Consider the following 18,746-nt stretch of genomic DNA (forward strand, 5'->3'; position numbering starts at 1 on the left):
GCTACATCCAGGAGCAGAATGAGAAGATCTTTGCACCTCGAGGCCTCCTACTCACAGACCCCGTGGAGCGTGGGATGAGGGTTGTATCCTTCTGGGCTATTCTGTGTGAGGACACAGGACTGCTAACCAGTAGAGATCCTGGTGAGGCTGCCAGGAAACGAGGCCACCTTAGGGGCCTCCACTCAGGTTTTCCCAGGATTCCCCACATCAGTGGTCCTCAGCCCTCCTCCACCACCCTAAGTTATTGGAGGCTTTGTGAGTTTCAGGATTTGCACTTGTTGGGCTGCATGTAATCAGTGCTTAGAATATGCCAGCTATCATGTGAAGTGCTTTGAAAATATGAATTCATGTACTTCTCATAACAATCTTACCAGGTGGGTTGCTCTGATTATTCCCAGCAACCTGCTCAGAGTCGTGCAGCTGGTGAATGTGGGAGCCAGGAATTGCGCCCAGGCTCACCCTTAACTACAAAGACCCCTCCAGGAATATGCAAATCACCACATTCATTTACAGGTCCACAGTCTCACGCAATCCTCATGGAATCTCCCGTGGCAGGTCCCATTGTCCTCCTTTCACAGATGAGAGACATGAGGTCTAGAATGATGTGACTCCCCCAAGGTCTCAGTCCTGGTGAGAGGCTGGACGGGGGTGGGGCGTGGTTCTGCTGACTCCATCTCCACTTGGAATAGTGTGATCTGGGTGTGCACAAATCCCTCCCCCCAGGCAGCAGCAACACGAGTAGAATTGCTAAAAAATAAGGTTTACTGGAAAACTGAGGAGAAACAGAGTCAAAAAACCACAAACACCCAGAATCACGTGTTGACAAAGCCCAGTGAGAGGCACTTGTTTTTATTGAGCCTTTACTATGTGCCAGGTTTTGTGCTAAGTGTCTTACATACATTTAATCTAATCTCCACACTAACCCCAAGATTCTATTCTTAATCCCCATTTTGCAGATGTGATAATGGATGGCTAACAAGTTAAGTGACTGGTGTAAGGTCACATAGCTTTATGAGTTCCTGAATCAGGATTTGAACTCAGGGCACTAAAGTCCTCATACTTCCTGTGCAGTGACACCACCTCCCTGGGCACATCTGTGTCCTAGGATATGGTCATTAGACCCACTGGTAGGTAAGCGCCATCAGGGCAGCGACCCTGTCTGCTGTGATCACAGCTATGTGCCCAGCACAGGGCCTGGCCTTACGAGTCTCCCTAATTGTTAGCTAAGTAATGTACATGGATGGGCTTGGGGAGGGTCTAGCTCCCAGGCCTTTACATCCCTACTGTCTAGGCAGCAGCACAAGCCCACTTTCCCACTCCCCTGCTGGACTCCATCCACTGGTTCATGTCCGACCCCTGCTCAGCAGCTGGGCTCGCAGCTCTCCTTAACCGCCGACCCCAGATTGAGATCTCCATCTACGAGGACCGGTGCAGCAGTGGCAGCTCCAGCAGCGGCAGCAGCAGCGGCAGTGGCAGCAGCAGCGGTGGGGGTGGTGGGGCGGGGGCCCGGTGACTGGCCGAGAGTCCCTGTAGGGAGGTGTATGGCCGGAGTGAGGGCCTCGCAGACCTGCGGCGGCTGCGCTACCAGAGCACCCGCTTCTGAGTCATTCTTTGGGCTCACCCTGCTGCCCGGGGTGGGAAGGAGGGTGACGGGCCTCATATTTCCTGTGGGCCATCAACCTATGCCCCCTGTCCCTCACCCCCGTCTGGATCAGTCCATTTCCTGACCTGGGGGCTTTTCCTTCCCGATGGGGCTGGTCTGGGCCACACAGAGACAGATCTTCCTAGGAAGGCTGGGGTGGGGAGAACACAACCTAGGCGGCCCCTCTCTTCCACAGCCCCTCTCCCAACCCTGCGAGGGGGGCCGAGGCCTGCCACATAGAGGACTCCCACACTGCATGACCCCTCATCCCAAACCCATATCCACCAGGACTCTTTCCCTTGGGCCCTGCGTCCCGTGGCTGTCTCCCAGTATCTGTTCCTTCTCATGCCCCTGCAGGGCCCCGGCCTGTCTATGATCCTGCCTCCACCAAATTCAAGGTGTGGGGAGACGGGTGCCGTGGTTGGGAGCTGTTCAGCCCACTCCCGACCTCTTCTAGACCTATGGCTTTCCTGTCCTGCATTCAGAGCTAGAGGCCAGCTCGGCCTTGCGAGAAGCATCCAACTTTGAGACTTTGCAGGCTGCCAGGTGCTGGTTGGGGGGCACACAGCCTGGGGCTCTGGGAGGTAATATGGGGATCTGGAGAAACTCCGTGAAGAGACGTAGCCATGCGGGGCCTGAATCTCCTGAACTAGAGCCAGTTTCCTGAGATTAGAACCTGTGTGTATGCACATGTGAATGTATGTGTGAGTGCACATGTGTGTAAGTGCAGTGTGCGTAAATGTGTGAGTCTGCGTGTGTTAGCATGCCTGTGTGAGCGCGTGTGTGAGCGCATGTGTGTGCACCTGTGCACAAGTGTATGAATGTCGACACATTTATAAGCACACCTGTGTGTGTCTGAGTACATGTGCACACACGTGTGCACAAATGTGCATTTATATGAGTGTGAGTGCATGCATGTGCATGAACATGTGTGCACAAGCATGTGTGTATGAGTGTTCATGTGTATGAGTGTGTGTGTATGCAGGTGAGTGCATGTGTGTGTGAGTGTGTTTGTGTGTTCCCCTTGGCTGCTAGGCCAACGACTGCTTCTCTGCATCCTGCTGTCTTCGCTACCTGAGGGTCTGTGACTTCTTCCCTGTGTGGGTCCAGCCTGGCCCCCTGTAAGTAAATGTCCAAAAGCCCCTTGCCCCTCCCCTAGGGCTACCAGGGAACATACTCTACTGCATATGTTCTAGTGGAAGAGAAGCCGGGGTTCTAGGAAAGAAGAGCCAAACTTTGGTGGCCTTTGGTGCCCCTTCTCAGCTCCCCATGACAAGACAACGGGGCTGCAGACACTGTGTGTTCAGCCTGCCCAGGGGCTGGGGCTCTTTAAGCCTTTGTAGGTGAGGTTTCCATGGACCTTCAAAGGTGCCAGCAGCCTGCAGGGGAAAGGCAAACTCCCTCCTTGCAAGGAAAGGAGATGTCCAGCCAATGATGCCCGGCTTCTGAGGCCCAGAGGAGCAGGTGGGATGGGAGCAGCCCCTGGGGCTGGTGTCCCGAAGACGAAATGAAGGGGGCTGCCTATCTCAGTTGGCGGGAGGTGTTAGAAGTGGATGTGCAAGACCAGCCACTGGAGGTAGCTCTCTGGAGTCAAAGAGAGGCCTGCTTTTCTACCAGACATGGGAGCAGCATGTGGGAAACAAGGGCCTACCCAGAGACCAGAGAGAGTCAGCCTAGTCCTTGCAGCCTCAGGAAGTCCTCGGCCCAAGTGAGTCCTGGTCCAAGGATCCCCCTGGAGAGCTGCAGTTCAGTGGGCTCCACCGCAGCCCCTGGCCACAGCCTATGCCCTCCCTGAGCCCCTGTGGGGCTGGGCAATGTGTCTGACCTGTGCATCTCCCATGGGAGGGCTGGGCACAGGCAGTGCTATGGCTTTTTTTTTTTTTTTCTTTTTCCAATAAAAGAACTTGCCCAGCGTGAAGCTCTGTGATGCTTTCTCTGCCCCATGACGATGGAGGGTCAGTTCTATGCTCCAGGACCACATGAGGGGATACTCGGCTGCCTGAACTGGACCTGACATGGGGAGCAGGATGAAATCTGTCTTCTTGGAGCTTGCAGTCTACTGGAGAGGCAGACACCTCAGCACCTCTAATCTGGAATCTTTGGGGCACTTGTAGCCTTGGGTGGGGGAACAGGTTGGACTGAAAGCGAGGCCAAAAGTAATCAATTAATGATATCAACAAATCCTCATTTCTTGAGCTCTTCCCCTGGGTTGGGTCCTGTTGGGAGCTGGATCACACAGGTCACTCAGTACTGAAGATGAGAAAGTAGCTGGATGATCACTTCTCGGCCTTTTGGCCAAGATCAAATATGGAGAAAGTAGCTGGATGTTGGAACCTAGCAGAGTTGTGTCCTGAATTTTATAATTTATTGAGCACCTACTATGTGCCAGATACTTTGCTGAAACCATATGTTAGAGCTGGGAGGGGATTTAAAGATCACTTGAATCCTGTCACAGAGGTCCAGAGAGGGTGGGTGACTTGCCCTAGGCCACACAGCTGGTTGATGATAACAGGGCCCAAGCTTGGAACCCAGGTCTCCTGACTCAGTGCCCACTCTGTTACCACAGGGATGGCACCCAGATGGGAAGCTGCCTGAGGCTGCAGGGAGGCTGGGATCACAAACTCAGGCCTGTTCCCAGAGAGGGGCTCATCAGACTGTGGGGACAACGGCTCCAGCCTCTTGGGTGGGGGCTGGGCAGTCCCCTCTGGGTGGTTCTCATGTTTGTTCTCACTGCTGCTAAGGGCAGCAGTGAGCTGTGTGCAGCCTGGACTCACTCCCTCTGCTGGAACCTGGGCCGTGTGTGGGTTGCCACAAGTGAGGGTGTTCTCTAATATGAGGGCAGGTTCATTCTGTTTTGGGATAGGAAGTTTGTTCTACCCCGAGGCCAGATTTGAATCCAAACTCAGCTCTTCTAGATAGGAGGTCCTGGGGAGGGGGTGAGGATTTACTAAATGGGTAAAACCAAATCCGGGTGCTTATCTGACTGAGAGGCATTCAGCCCTTCCATTTTCAAATGGTAATCATAATAATAATAGTAGCTGACGTTTATTTAGCACTTCCTATGTGCCAGGCACTAGGCTAGGACTCTATACATAATTAGTCATTCAATTCTCACAGCAACCCTCTATGGCATGGATTCTTATTTCCCATTTTACATATGGGGAAACTGAGGCTCATGGACGTTAAGTAACTGGGAAATTGCAGATCTTGGCTTTGAATCTAGGCAATCTGACTGCAAACTGCAAGGAAGAAGACAGATCCAGCCTCAGAGGCCGCTTAACAGCTTGAGGGCCTCAGCCATCCTGGGATTAGGATCAGGCAGATTCCCAGGGAAGGACTTGGAGCTATGCCTGGGTTTTGAGGCCAGGCTGGCACCTCCACTTCCAGGGCATCACGGGAGGGTGCATGGGCTGTGCTCGCAGGCATGCGGGACCCAGAGGCAGCCCGGTGAAGGGTAGTGGGGGACTCGACTCACTGTGGGCCTGGGGAGGTGTGGTTTCTCTCTGCCGGCTTAGTTACAGGTGGTGGCCTGTCTCTCCGGGGTCTGGCTGTAGCCATGTCCCTGCACTCACCTTGCCAGCCAGGGACAGGCCCCATCAAGACCCAGGAGCAGCTCCAGCCTCAGCCAGACTGCCCCCGAGGTCCCAAGTGAGGCCCCAGCCACTCAGGCATGCCTCAGGAAGCTCCTGCTGCACATGCTCCTCTCCCTGCGCCAGCACCCTGCTGTCTGGCTTCCTTCCTTTGGCCACAGGGCGGGCGTGTGTGAAACCACAGGGTTTACAGAAGCTCGAGGTGCCACTGAGTGGCAGGATTATGCACTGCACTCGGGGAATCAAAGGTGGAGGCAGAAAAAACTATGGCTGTTGTGACACGTCCCCCACGGCTCCCCGGTTGGCAGCCACTGCCACCTGCAGGGACTTTTCTGTGGCTTCCAGAGGTGTGGGGCAAAAGTGGAGTCCGGTGACTTTCTCCCTAGGGCCAGCCCCTGGGCTGTCGAGCCTGGGAAACTCCACATCCCTCTCCACACCTCTAGAAGGACTCACAATGAGGGGGGCCCAGACAGGAGGCATCACCACCTGGTTTGGGCTTTACCATTCACCCAGGGATAAGGCAAGGCAAACACCACTCCACATCAGATCTGAATTTGAGCTCTGGCTTCATGACATTGACACATGAAGACTCTTGGAGCCTCAGTTTCCCCAGTTGTTAAATAGGGAGACTAATATCTCACAGAGTTGTTTAGACCCGAGGCGTTCAACCTTGGTGGCAATGGATGTCAACTGGGAGCATGAAAAATCACCAATGCCTGACCCTATCCTCAGAGATTCTGATTTAATTGTTTTGGGGGACAGCTTGGGCATCAGGATTTTAAAGAATTTCCCTGATGATTCTAATGTGAAGGTAGGCTGAGAATCCCTGGTTTTGACAGTACCTATAGCCTATAAGCCTTTAATACACCTCTGAAAATGCCTGAGACCTGAATAAGAAGTTTATGATTCCACAGAAGCAGCCAGACACAAAAATGCATATGCACCATGTGATTCCCCTTATATGAAACTGAAAGACAGGCCAAACTCGCCTTTGATTGGGAGTCAGGATCAAGATTACCCTGGGTCGGGGGTAGCGAATGGATGGGGACCTGGGGGGCTTCTGGGAGCTCAGGAGGTTCTGTTTCTTGACCAGAGTGCCAGTTACATGGGGTGCTCACTTCATGAGAATTCACTGAGCTGTATACTTAGGAGCTGTGTATTTGTCTGTACTGGTGATATATTTCAATAAAATTCACCAAAAAAGCCTGTTGGCTACAAAATAGGAAAAGAAAGGACACACTTGAAATTAATGTTTTGTTAAATATCTGGAAATGTAACACATATGCCAAACAGACAACTGCAACTCTATGTTACGTGTGTGTGTGTGTGTGTGTGAAAATGTAATGTCTGCTCTGCTGTGGGTGGGGCCTCTAAAAGGGAAGGTCCCTGATGCCTAAGAAAATCTGAAAACAGCCCAGTTTCACACCAGGAGTTCTTAACCTCGACCCGACTGCATTCAGGTGCATATTATGTGCCGTTATCTGAGGAGAGCATCTACAGCTTTCAGCAGATTCTCAAAGGGGTATGCAACCCCCTAAAAAGGTTAAGAACAATTGGTTTTGAGGAGTCAGTAAGAAACTGGCCATGAATGTGCTTGGCATGAAAGAGATGCTTGGTAATGTCGGTTTCTTTCCTTCCTTTCAGAGCCCAGCCTTCGGAGGTTTCCGCATGAGCCTTCTCGGGCGACTTCTAGGAGGATTTATTCTCCTGGCAGTGCGGAGGGCAGCCTGCACCAAGCTCACAACTCTTCCTGCAAGAGGATGTTCAAAGGGCCTGTCATTTCAGCATCTGCTGGACAGCAGAACTTCGCATGCAGGATCCTGGCGCTGCATCGGGTTTTGAATCAGGGACAATGGAGGAAGTGGGAAACTGTGAAGAGAGTCAGAGGGCTGTGCCAGCTGCCCCCCTTCCCACCCCCAGCAATTCACTTAACTTTCCTGAGTCTCACCTTTGTCATTATGAGAATGTGTATATTTATAAATAATCATCTGTTTCTCCAATGTAAGATATTATCATTATTGCAGAAGTGATACTAGGACCTCGTTATACGATGGCCTCATGATATAGATTTATAGCAGGCTTCAGATTCTGGCATAGAATAAACAGATATTTATCCAAGGGTTCACTGATTCCCTAATAAATGCCAGGAACATTCATGTAGATTATTATTCCATTGAATTCTCGAACACTGGGGTGTTGAAATCTTATTTTACAGATGAGGAAACTGACGTTCTAGGTGGTTAGGTAGCTTGACAAGGGCTAGTAAGTGTCAGAGCAAAGACTTGAACCTAAGTCTCTGACTCCAAATCCCACTCTCACTCTGCCACAAGAGTGAGACGTGGGAGAAGAGAGACTGTTCTACCTGGATTGACTCATAAAGATAGAAGACAGATTCCAGACCAGAGAGAAACTCGTGGGCAAATGTATCCCCAGAAAAATTAGCTTTGCAGGGGCATGAAGGTACTAGTTATTTTGGAGTAATTCAAGTTATTGATTTCTGTAATGGAAAAGTGATTGGGAACCAGCTATCACCTGAGAACAGTGCTGAGTGAGGCCCCAAGAAGGGGGCAATGTTACACACAAGCTTACACACAGCTTACAAGACCTCAGAGATGGCGAGGGTCCTTTTCCCTGCTGCCCACAATTAATCAGTACACTTCTCAAGGGCAGGGAGCCTGTCTTACTCACTCCCCACCCCCACCCCCACCTCCCCCTATCCTGAGTGCTTGTTTCAGGGCCTGGCCCTGGCCAGGTGAATGGAAGATGCTGCCCATCTCAGGCTGGCAGGAAGAGGCAAGCCTATACAGATGTGTCATCTGCAGACCCCTAGGGCAAGGTGCCACTGAGAAGCAGCTCAGAACCATGCAGACAGGCAGTGGTCACTGAAGGATACAATTCACCTGCAAGTGGTCACCTTATAACTCAATTAAAGGATGGATGCAGTGACCCCAGGCTACCCCCTGAGCTGGGCAGCAGCTGTCAGTGATGTTGCCCTAGCTATGACATTGTGGCTCTGCTCATGACCTCTACCTATCCTGGGAGAGGAGGGGAGGAAGCGTGTGTCCCACCCCAGTCGGCCCTGCCTGACACTCCCCAAACAGCATTTTGAGGTGGGGAAAATCCTTCTGGTGCTGAATTCTTTGCCTGAGGGATCTGGACCTCAGGCCCTAGAGAGTGAATTACTGTGAGTGAATCACTGGCTGGATGGCTGGCTGACTGGATAAGTGGATGGATACAGAGAAGATGGGTGTAGAGAGATGACTGACAGATCAGAGATGAGCGAGAGGCCTGCCTGGCTTGAGATGGATGCTCGCAGACCCTGGAGAGACAGGTGAATGGATGGGTACCGATCGCCCCTGGGATCCCCAGTGCAGATCTAAATATAGGGCTGGAGCTCTTCAAAGGGAAGATGCCATGCTATCCCAGTCCCCAGATGAACTCCGCATTTGTAACTCTGAGTGATGGATGTGTCTTGTTGGGAAGAATCCTTATAGGTCTAATATTGCCCCAGCTAATGGCTTATGGATTGTTGTAAAGTCAGGCATTGCTGGAAGTGAAACCAGGAGGTTAAACGTCCTGGCACAGATTTTATGACAATATCTGCATTTCATCAGTCAGGCACTGCAGCAAGTACCTTATAGGCTCGAGGAAGCCTCACAACAAATCTATGAGGATTTTATCACTGCCTCTATTTTGTGGATGAAGAAACTGAGGCTCAGAGATGAAATAACTTCTTAAGGCCACTTCCAAATGCCTGGGTGGAGGGTCTGGATTTCAAGTCCATTTGATCCCAGAGTTTCAGTGTGAAGGGAAAATTTTAAGGACAGGTGAAAGGAAGGGAGAGGGGAGGGCCATAGGATTTGTGCACAGCTCTAAGAACGAACATGGCATTTTGGCACATGTGAGACACCTTCTGCAGTGGGAGGAGGCACTGAGACTTTCCAATGACTGGGTGCCCCGAGGGCAGCCCCAGGCTTTCTTCTCCCTCTCTTTCCTCTGTGTCAGCCTTCGAGGGCTCTAAACCTTGAGTCTGGGGATCTGAACTGCAGAGAGGGTGTATGTTTGGCTCACTTTCCTTCCTTTGGCCTAAACTTGTCCTTCTGCCATGGTCTCCATAAGCAGTTGGGGAAAGAGGATGTGCTTTTTTCCTGTTCCAGGAGCTCTACAGCCAGGTCTGGGGTGGAGGGAGGGAAGTTAGCCCTTAGATTTGTGGGGAGGGTGCATTAAATGACTCTAGGGGATGAGATCCTTCCTGGCTGCTCTGGGGCTGGCCATGAAGAAGGAGAACCAGCTAGCTTTAGGGGAATTATTCTGGCCCCAGACTGCTTTCCTGCTGGCAGGCAGGCTGAGGGCATGAGGTTCTGGGCGGGACGTTCTGGGAACGGGTGATACAGATTCTCCATCTGCCGCACCCTTCTCCTGACCCTGCCTCCCTCCTCACAGCTGAACAGGCTCCTCTCTGCACTCGGGACCCCCATTCAGATCTGTATTTAATCCCAGCTGAGTTCTAAGGACCAAGTGTGGTTCTTCTGTTACTTGATGGGCACGTATCCTGACTCAGTTTCCATGTCAGCAAAGCGGGAAGGATAAGCCCTGCCTCTCTTATTCCTGATCTTGTTCATACACTTGGGCTTCTGGAATATCTGGAGCTTTCTGGAGAAGGGTGCTGGGAGCAGCCTGGAGCTGAGCTCTTTTGAGGAGCAGCCGGCAACCCGGCAGGGAAAAGGACCAGACGGGGGTGCAGATGCCTTGGGAAAGTTGCAGCTCCTTTTTGGGCCTTGGTTTCCACGTCTGAAAAGGAGGGAAGAGGACTAGATGACTTCTCAGGTGTTCCTGGATTTAAAGCTCTAGGATTCTGTGATTGTTGAGGGCCAAATTCCCAGGCCAGTTCACTAGCTCCTGGTGACCTCTGCTCTGTATGGCCCAGTCCATGCCATGCCCGCCTAGCTCAGTTCACTTTGTTTTATGACTATTCTTTCTGGGAATGGCACTGCATGAGAATTCAGCTGAACATAGCACAGCCCAGGCCCCAGGAAGGTTGGCTCTGCACCTTATGGCCATTTGCCATCTTTTTCTGGTGAATCTGTCAGTTCTCCAGAGGTGGCCCCGTCCTGCCCATCTCTCCCACCGCAGGTGTCCTGGGTGGCAGCAGGGTGTACCGGGAAGTACAGGAGCTTTGGCACTGAATGGGCCCGGGGCTCCATCCTGAACATGGCTACTTAATAATAGTATCTCTAATTTGTTGGGGGCTTGCTATGTGCCAGGCACCATGTCAAGTCTAATATAATAACTCTGTGAGGTATTATCCCCATCTTGCAGATGGGAAAACTGAGGTTCAAAGACACCTTACCTACTTTAAGTCTTTGCTCAATGCCTCTTTCTCAGGGAGCCCCCCTGCCCCCGCCGCTATTTAAAATGGCATTCCACCTCCATCCTGGCCTTCCCAGATGGCCTTGATGTTACTCTTCTCCAGCCCTCCATAGCACATATCATGCTCCAACATGCTACAGACTTTCCTTATTCTGGGTATTGTTTAGTGCCTGCCACGTCTTGCTAGGGCGGGGACCTTTGCCAGTGTTGTTCACAGATGTATATCCCAAGCCACTAGAACAACATCCAGCACACAGTAGGCGTTCAGTCACTGTACATCACATGAACAACTGGTTAAATAACTTCCCCAGTGTCAGTTACCTAGAGATCGCACAGCATAAGGCTTAAGAACCCAGGCTTTGGAGCTAGTCATGAGGTTGAATTACAGCTCTTGCCACTTTAGCTAGCTATGTGACTTTGTGTAATTTACTGTTTCTGAGTCTCAGTTTCTCTGGTAATAAAATAGACTCATAACATTTATATTCTGGGATGGGTGTGAGGATTCATGGAGACATGGATGTAAAGTTCTTGGCATATGGCAGGCATTGCATAAATGTTAGCTGCTTTCCTGGAGGATGTTTTTCTTCTCTCTTGCGTCTCATTTTCCCTCTGGTGGCCTATTTTTTGACCACTTCACTGTCAACAGTAGTTCCTTAGAAGACAAGCCACCGTGGGAGAGGCTGGCGTCATCTGTGGTGTTAACCAGCCCATGTTCTCTTGCCTTCCTTCCAGGATGTGCCTGTTGCTACAGAGACACAACAGCAACCTCTGGCATGTTCCTGGCCCCTGTGGCTGGGGTTCTGGCCTCAGAGAAGGCTGGCCCTGGGCACAGGGAGGCACGGAGGGGCTCGGTTTGCCTTCTGGGCTGGAAATCTGGGTGGAGGTTCAGCCTGGAATCTGTTGGAAGAACTTGGCTGGCTCCCTGCAAAAATGAAGTGCTCATCTTCCTGTCTCCACGGGGCTCTTGGAGTCTGGAGCGGAGTTCTTGCTTGGGCCGAGGTCCAGTGGCACTGGCCTGGGTGTGATGCCCAGACCCTGGGAGGGGGCCATAGCAGCCAGAGTGACACATAATCAAACTCCTGGCCCTCAGAATGGCACCTTCCCAGAGTAGGGTTGGCAACCGTGTAGATGCTTGAAGAGGCCTAGTGGATGGTTTACCATTCTGCCTCAGTGAAGGTTGGCTGAGCCCGCCTGGTGAGGGGACTCTCGACATTAGCAAGCACTGCCACCTCTTCTTGCAGACTTGAACGTGACCGTGGGAAGGACTATTTCAGATCACTAGGCCTCCAGGGGCTCCATTTTTCCCCTCCCAATCCTGCTCTTGATTCTGGGCAGCATGAGTGACTGTGGCTTTTGCTTAAACCAATTCACCATCCCAAATGAAGAAGGGAGTGGTAGTTGAGAGTGCCAGCTGACAGCCAGACTCCTGGGATCCAGTCCTGCCTTCGTCTGTCCGGGCTGTATGACCCTGCACTAACCATTTAGCTTATCTGTAAACCTGGGATAATTACAGTACCTTCCTCTTGAGATTATTATGAGGATTAAACGAGTTGATTATTGTAAAGAGTTTAGATTCAACCCAGACACACCAAGCCCACTAAATGTAAGCTATTATTGTCATTTTAAGGGGTATGTGCCTGTGAAGAGGGAGTATTCTTGAGCAGAATAAAAATGGTATTATTCTTATTATTTCTTTTTTCTTGAAAAATGGGGAGCATTTTTGTGGCAGCACTGGCCCACCTTCCCGCTGGAGTGAGTTGTGGCTGCCTGGTGCAGGCAGGTGGGGCACCAGCTCCTCCATTTGCATAATCCCTTCCGGGTCCATTTCATTACTTGACTGCCCCTAAAGGCGTTTGTTATTTTTGTTACAAATTAAAGTGTAGCATAAGCCAACAAAGATGTCAGGAGCCTGGGTGGGGCTAAGGGACAGGGAAAAGACAGACTTATCTGTGCGCAGGAGGGGACGGAACGGTTTGGGCTCCCACGGGTCTCAGAGAAAGGGATTAGAAGAAAGAGGGGAACAGGAATGCTGAGCCTGTGTAGCTTGGGGGTGGCTTTGCACCCACAAATCTGTGGCTGGTATAGCACAGACCAGTAGATGCATTGAATTTGAGGCACCTGTTCAAAAAGCCTGTACTGCTAGCTCAATGAGGAGGCTCTGTTTTTTTTTTTTTTTTTTTTTTTTTTTTTTTTTTTTTGGTGAGGGGGTAGGTAATGTTGAGTGGGTTCACTATCCACCTGTCCTCTGTATCTTTCAGCCTTGTATCTCTTGCAACACAAGCATCTTGGGGGCAGGGGACTTGTCCACCTCATTAGAGGGTCCCTATCACATTCCTCATGGGAGGAACCTAGTGCTTGTCATACAGGATATTCTCAATAAATGCTTGCTGAATGAATATGTAAATGAATGAACGCAGAGAGCTTGCTTTCTGGTATAGCAACCTGAGAATTCAGCTCAACTTTTTAGAAAGCCCCTTGGTGTCCCACTCCCATCCCATGCACTTGGCTCCTCTATCTGGCTGGAGGGAAGGCAGCGGAGGGGTGGCAACAATGTTACCTTCACTTACCATTATATACCTAGAGCCTAGCTCAGTACCTGGCACATAATAGGTGCTCAACAAATATTACTTTCACTTACCATTGTATGCCTAGAGCCTAGCTCAGTACCTGCAAGTAGTAGGGGATCAACAAATATTACTTTCACTTACCGTTGTATGCCTAGAGCCTAGCTCAGTACTGGGCACATAGTAGGGGCTCAACAAATATTGCTTTCACTTACCATTGTATGCCTAGAGCCTAGCTCAGTACCTGCACATAGTAGTAGGGGATCAACACATATTACTTTTACTTACCATTGTTACCATCATTTACCATTGTATGCCTAGAGCCTAACCAAATATTTGGCACATTGTAGGTGCTCAATCAGTATTTGTTGAACTCATGAATGAATCAAATGGAAGCCTTATCCTGGAGTCTGAGTGCTGCAGTGGTGCTCTTATCAGCTGTGGGAACTTAGAACTCCTCTTTGCAACTCACTGGACCCCACTCACCCAACAGGGTCACATGACACAGATATACCCTGTTATATAAAACTCATTGTGAAGGCATTCATGGTTATCACTTATAAGGCATCATCTGAAGTCTGCTGTCACCCTGAACCCCCTGATGTCCTTGGCAGGCTGTCTCTGTAGTTGTCTTGTCCCTTATTTCTTGTGCTGTTGTGTATGGACAGTCAATGGACTCTGTTATCTTGTCATTTACCACTGCATTGGAACCATTCCTCCATGCGTTTTGGGTTTTACTTATCTCACTATCTTAGATCCACTTTGTTCATTTTTTAAAAGGCAGCAGATTCCAGAAGGACTAGGGAATAGTCTGAACAGTGACAGAGCTGCCTGTTACCCTTTGACAAGATGGTGTGGTGGGAAAGGGCTCCAGCCCTGGCCTGGGGAGCAGTGGGCTCCATAACCTTGGGCACAGTGACCTTGAACACTTCAGCTCTCTGAGCCTCATCTCTGGAGCCCTTTCAGATCTTTAATTCTATGTCAATACACAGGAATGGGCTTTCTAGAAGTGGAATGATTTTTAAGTTGGTGTCTGCTTTTCAGGGAAATTGTAGCTGTTTTCATTTAAAAACTTTTCATTTATGCTTCTGTTCTAAGTGTAAAAACAGCACTAGCTACAAGGAATTCATATTTTGTGATTTATTAGGAGTATTACTATGATACCAGAAAATGGCAGGTTTTTTTTTTTTGTTAAATATGTTTTTAAAAGGGTTGCTGCATTCTTAAGTGTAATTTTTTTATATCCTGGGATGACTTTTTTTCCCCATGAAGAAGAATAGATCTATGTTTTATAACAAGCCTTCACTACTGAGGCTGGTCGTGAGCATATTCTGTGGCATTACATCATTTCCAAAGGGTGTTCTGGCTACAGGAGCATTCTATTTTCCAAGGAGATTGCAGAGACCAAGTAGCAAGGTTCTTTCTAGAAATGAGAGTAACCTGAGATGAGCCAGGCCTATGTCCAGCCAGACACTGAGGAGTCTTAGAAAGGAAAGGCCCTTAGGGATATACCAGCCCAACTCTCTTGTCATCTACATTAGGGAAACTGAGGCCCAGCATGGAGAAGTGACTTCCTGCAGGTAAAAGGCCTAGAGTACACACTCCATTTCTGCCCCTCACTCATCACACATCCTTCACTTGGCCCAAACCCTGGTCCCCCAAATGTGAACATTGTTGTACACAACCAAACCACTGCTGGTGCCTGAGGGTGACACCTGCTTTGTGTTATGATCTGCTTTCAAAGCATCTCATGGTGGAAGGGCTGCTCCTAATTCAGCATTCCAATCAGTTCTACTTGCCCCAGACCCTTTTTATCATCAGCTTGGCACTAATATCTAGTAGAGAGTTTATTGGCATAATTTCTTCAGAAAAGAGGCTGGAAGGCTTAGCAAGTTCAAATGATAACATTTTTATCAAGAGTCCCAAAGGACCACCCTTTTCCCTCCCATCACCACCACCAACACCAATAAGGCTTTCTCTAGCACAGGAAGTCAGGGGCAAAAAGCAGAAACAGCACAGGCCAAACCAGCAGGCACATGGTACATTATCGGATCAACCAGCAAGCAACCACCTGGGAGCCATCTTTGTTAAGGGCAAAATAATGAGCTCACGAGACACTGGAGGATACAAGACTATCTTGATTCTTCTGAAGGAGTGAGGGAGACTGGATGGGGTATTGGAGACTTTCCTTTCTGTTTTCTCAGAAAACATGCAAAGAAAGTCTTCACAAACAACTAAGGTTGTGTCAGTATCGCCCAACCTTCCCTTTTCAAAGATGGCCACCCCTGTTGTCCATTCAGAGGGAGCACACAGCAGAACCTACTGGGCGTGGAGAGAGAGACAGGCAGCAGGAGAGAGATTTAGTTTTCCACAAAGGCTGTTAGTTTTGTTTTGTTTTTTCCTTTATTGATGGGATTTAAAGTGCATATAACTGAAGGCAAAGTCCAAGGCCTAGAGAAAGATATGAGGCCCGAGAGAGAGGCTCAGAGATTCTAAAGGCGGCGGAAGAATACCCACCTAAAAAGGCCACTTGAGCTGCAAAAATGATGGGGCAGGGAGATAGAAAATGGGAAAAAGAGAAAGGGGGTGGGGACGGGGTGGGGGTGGAGGAAGGAGTTTGGGAAGAAGAAATTACCAGTTTAGAAATTCAGCCAAAGATGAGTAGTAGGAGTTAGTTTATATCCCAGCTATGAAAATACGGGCTGACCTCAAGGTAGGAACAGTTGTTTTAGGAAAGGTAAGAAGAATGATAGCCTCAGGCCAGGACACAGCCTCCCCTGGCCCTTCAGGTGATGGTAGAAGTGATGGGGCTTCTCCAAGCCTCTGTCATGGTCTTCCCTGGAGACCCAATATGGGTCAAAGGAGACTCTATCCAGCCAGGAGAAGGAAGGGGCTGGGGACCTTGATCTGGGGCCTACCCAGAGCTCCCCAATGGAAAGCAACATCCTTTTGCTACTGGCCTATGGCTGGGGCCCCACTCACCCACACAGGCTGTGCCATCCTCGTTGGGCTCGTAGCCCCGACTGCACTTCTTGTTGGTCCGGCACCTGTAGCTTCCATAGGTGTTGACACATACGGGCTTGTCTCGAGGGCACACGAATGGGAACTGGATGCATTCATTGGTGTCTGCAAGGCGAGAGGAATCACTCACCATGAAGGTGTGGGGCAGCAAGTACCAGCCCAGGCTCTGCCTGCCCATACACTGCCTGGCTTTGGGAATGTGCCTTCCTCGCAGAGCCTCAGTTTCCCTGCTTCAGTTCCCTTGGCTGGCTCCTCCTGTACTTGGTCTCTACATGCTGGGTGGGGCGGGGGGAGGTGGGCACTCAGGCTTGGTCCTGGGTCCTCTCTTCTGTCTACCACAATCGTTCTAGGTGATCTCTTCATGCATGGATGATTCCAAAAGTTCTATCTCCAGTCACAACCTCTCCCCGTGGCTCCAGATTCACGAATACAATAACCCATGACCTACTTGACAGCTCCACTTGGATGTCTAAGATGCACCTCATGCTTAATATGTCCAAAATAGAACTCCAGATTCTGCCCTGCCCTGCCCAGATTCTGGCCCTCTGTTCTGTCTTCTCTAGCTCAATCAACACCCCCATCATCTATCAGCTGCTCAAGGGGAAATCAGAGCGACCCCTGATTCCTCCGTCTTTCTTGCCCCCTGTGCAATTTCACAGCAGAGCCTGTCCACTCTGCCCCACAGTCCACCAGTCCACCTCTCTCTGTCACCTCTTTCTCATTCCTCTGCCACCACCCAATTTCCTGCCATTGTGACCTCTTGCCTGGATTTCTGCAGCTGCCTCCTCACAGAATACCTGGCTTCCCCTCTTCCCTCCAATCCACTCTGCAATTCAGCAGCTGGAGGGAGCCTTTAAAAATGTGAATCACATCATATCACTCCCCAGTTTAGCTTCTAAGGCTCCTAAGAGCAAAATTCAGACTCCCTACAGGGGCCTCACCGACTCTCCATCATCTCCAGGCCATACTGGCATCCCTCCTGCTCCTTCGACACACAAAGCCTTTGTCCTGTCTCCCGCTTTCCACTTCTGCCCTTCCCTCAGCTCTTTCTGGGCCTAGATCCTTCTCATCCTTCAGGTCTCAGCTCAAAGTCTTCCCCCCGAGGCTCTCCCTGACCACTCTCTCTGGAACAGTCTCCAGGGAGCACCTTGCTCAGAGGGTTCTGAAATCATCTTGTTCAGCTGTGTGGTCATGCGTTCAGGGTCTGTCTCCCTCCACTAGAATGGATGCCCCCCTTGTGGAGGCACGGGGGTGGCACTTGGCCTACATCCCCAGCTCCCAGCATGACACTTGCTGTGTACGAGGCACATAACTGCCTGTTGGGTGATGAAAAGGAAGAGGAGGCTGATCTCAAAGGGTCCTTCCTGCAGGCAGAGAAGACTCTGGAATTTCTATGCACCTGCACTATGTGTTTGGAGTGGGGCTGGGTGGGCATGTGGAGAGTGTAGGGGAGTCATTTCCTCCTCCAGCCACCCTTGGCACCACTGCTCCTCCACCTCCCCACCTGTGCTCCTTTGTTCAGACAGTGTCCCCCACCAGAACCCTGTCTCCCCTCTCTGTGACTGCCGAACTGCTCCTCATCCCTCAGGGCCCAGCTTGGACCTCACTTTCTCTAGGGCACCTTCTAGGACCCTCCCTAGGCTGGTTTAGGGCCCCTGCTTTGTAGTCTCCAAGCCCCTGCCCTCCCCGATCTGGGCCCTGATCACACTGTGTGGTTGTCAGCTGTTTACTTGTGTGGCTCTCCATTGGTTTTCAGCTCCTGAGAGTGGTATCTGTCTTGTTTACTCCTGTATCTCAGTAGCAAAGGGCTATTGAGCAGCTGCAGAGTAGACTTGGGAAGAATGCTGGATGAGGGTTCAAGGAAGGAGGGATCCTTGGCCTGACCCCTCCTTGCTGGTCACTGGGATGGGAAGTGTTGGGGGTGAAGGTCTCCTGGACACTGAACTTCTAGGCTGCCCTTTCCCATTCCAGGCCCTTGGGGACTTTCAGAAGGTTCTTGGACCGTCAAGGAGCTGCCATCCTGGTAGTGCTGCAGCTACCTGCCTGCCCCAGTACTGCACCAGGCTGCAGTCTCCATTCCACACTGTGACCACACTCCATACACTATTTTGCCCCAATGCCCTTGGCAATGCACACCCTTGCCTGCCAGCCCCCTTGCTTGCTGCTCCACATGGACTTGCTGGCCATGGCATGTGGCTATTCCCCCTGTGCCAGGGTGGTGGTATGTCTCCTTCCCATCTGCAGTTTCTCGGTACTCATGGCAGGGAAACACTGCCAGTTTCTAGAACCGCAGTGATTCAGCCTGTGGGTCACTAATATCACTCCCACCCTGGTGAGTCATGTGGTGGTTGTCTTGGCATCTGGAGTCCCAGGACAAACAACACCCTCCCCTGTCCTCCTTTCCGCCCCTTGCTTGCACCCTGGACCTTGCCATGAGTCAGGCGGGCATTCCCCAGGGAGATTCCGGCCTCTACCCCATGCCCTGGTGACTGAAGGCAACTCACCCATGCAATGGCCATTTTCCTGCTGGGAGAATCCTTGGCCACACTGTAAGGTGGG

At 50.7% G+C, this 18,746-nt stretch overlaps 2 protein-coding genes across 4 annotated transcripts in view; one reads left to right on the forward strand and one right to left on the reverse strand.

Moving 5' to 3' along the window:
• Positions 1-812: 812 nt before the first annotated feature.
• CRTAC1 (cartilage acidic protein 1) overlaps positions 813-18,746 on the reverse strand; it is a 188,525-nt gene continuing 170,591 nt past the window's right edge. For 2 of the 3 annotated variants that reach the window (XM_054660413.1, XM_016919050.4), the window contains 3 exons: positions 18,692-18,734; positions 16,149-16,292; positions 15,526-15,701 (listed from right to left, as the gene is read on the reverse strand). In XM_054660413.1, the coding sequence (XP_054516388.1) occupies positions 15,583-15,701; positions 16,149-16,292; positions 18,692-18,734 (306 nt within the window). In that variant the 3' untranslated portion in view covers positions 15,526-15,582. Of the gene's footprint in view, positions 1,528-15,525; positions 15,702-16,148; positions 16,293-18,691; positions 18,735-18,746 lie in introns of those variants that run through there. The other variant, XM_016919048.3, reaches the window with a different exon arrangement.
• On the forward strand, positions 4,955-5,919 carry LOC104008271 (uncharacterized). The gene has a single exon (XM_063780987.1). It carries the CDS (start codon positions 5,048-5,050, stop codon positions 5,816-5,818), a length of 771 nt encoding a protein of 256 aa, XP_063637057.1. The 5' UTR covers positions 4,955-5,047; the 3' UTR covers positions 5,819-5,919.

This window comes from Pan troglodytes, chromosome 8 (genome assembly GCF_028858775.2).
Source record: "Pan troglodytes isolate AG18354 chromosome 8, NHGRI_mPanTro3-v2.0_pri, whole genome shotgun sequence".
NCBI classification, from domain to species: domain Eukaryota; kingdom Metazoa; phylum Chordata; class Mammalia; order Primates; family Hominidae; genus Pan; species Pan troglodytes.

What these genes read in the sequence shown, in the direction of transcription:
- LOC104008271 (XM_063780987.1), top strand. Translation starts at nt 5,048, where the DNA reads ATGGGCTGTGCTCGCAGGCATGCGGGACCCAGAGGCAGCCCGGTGAAG.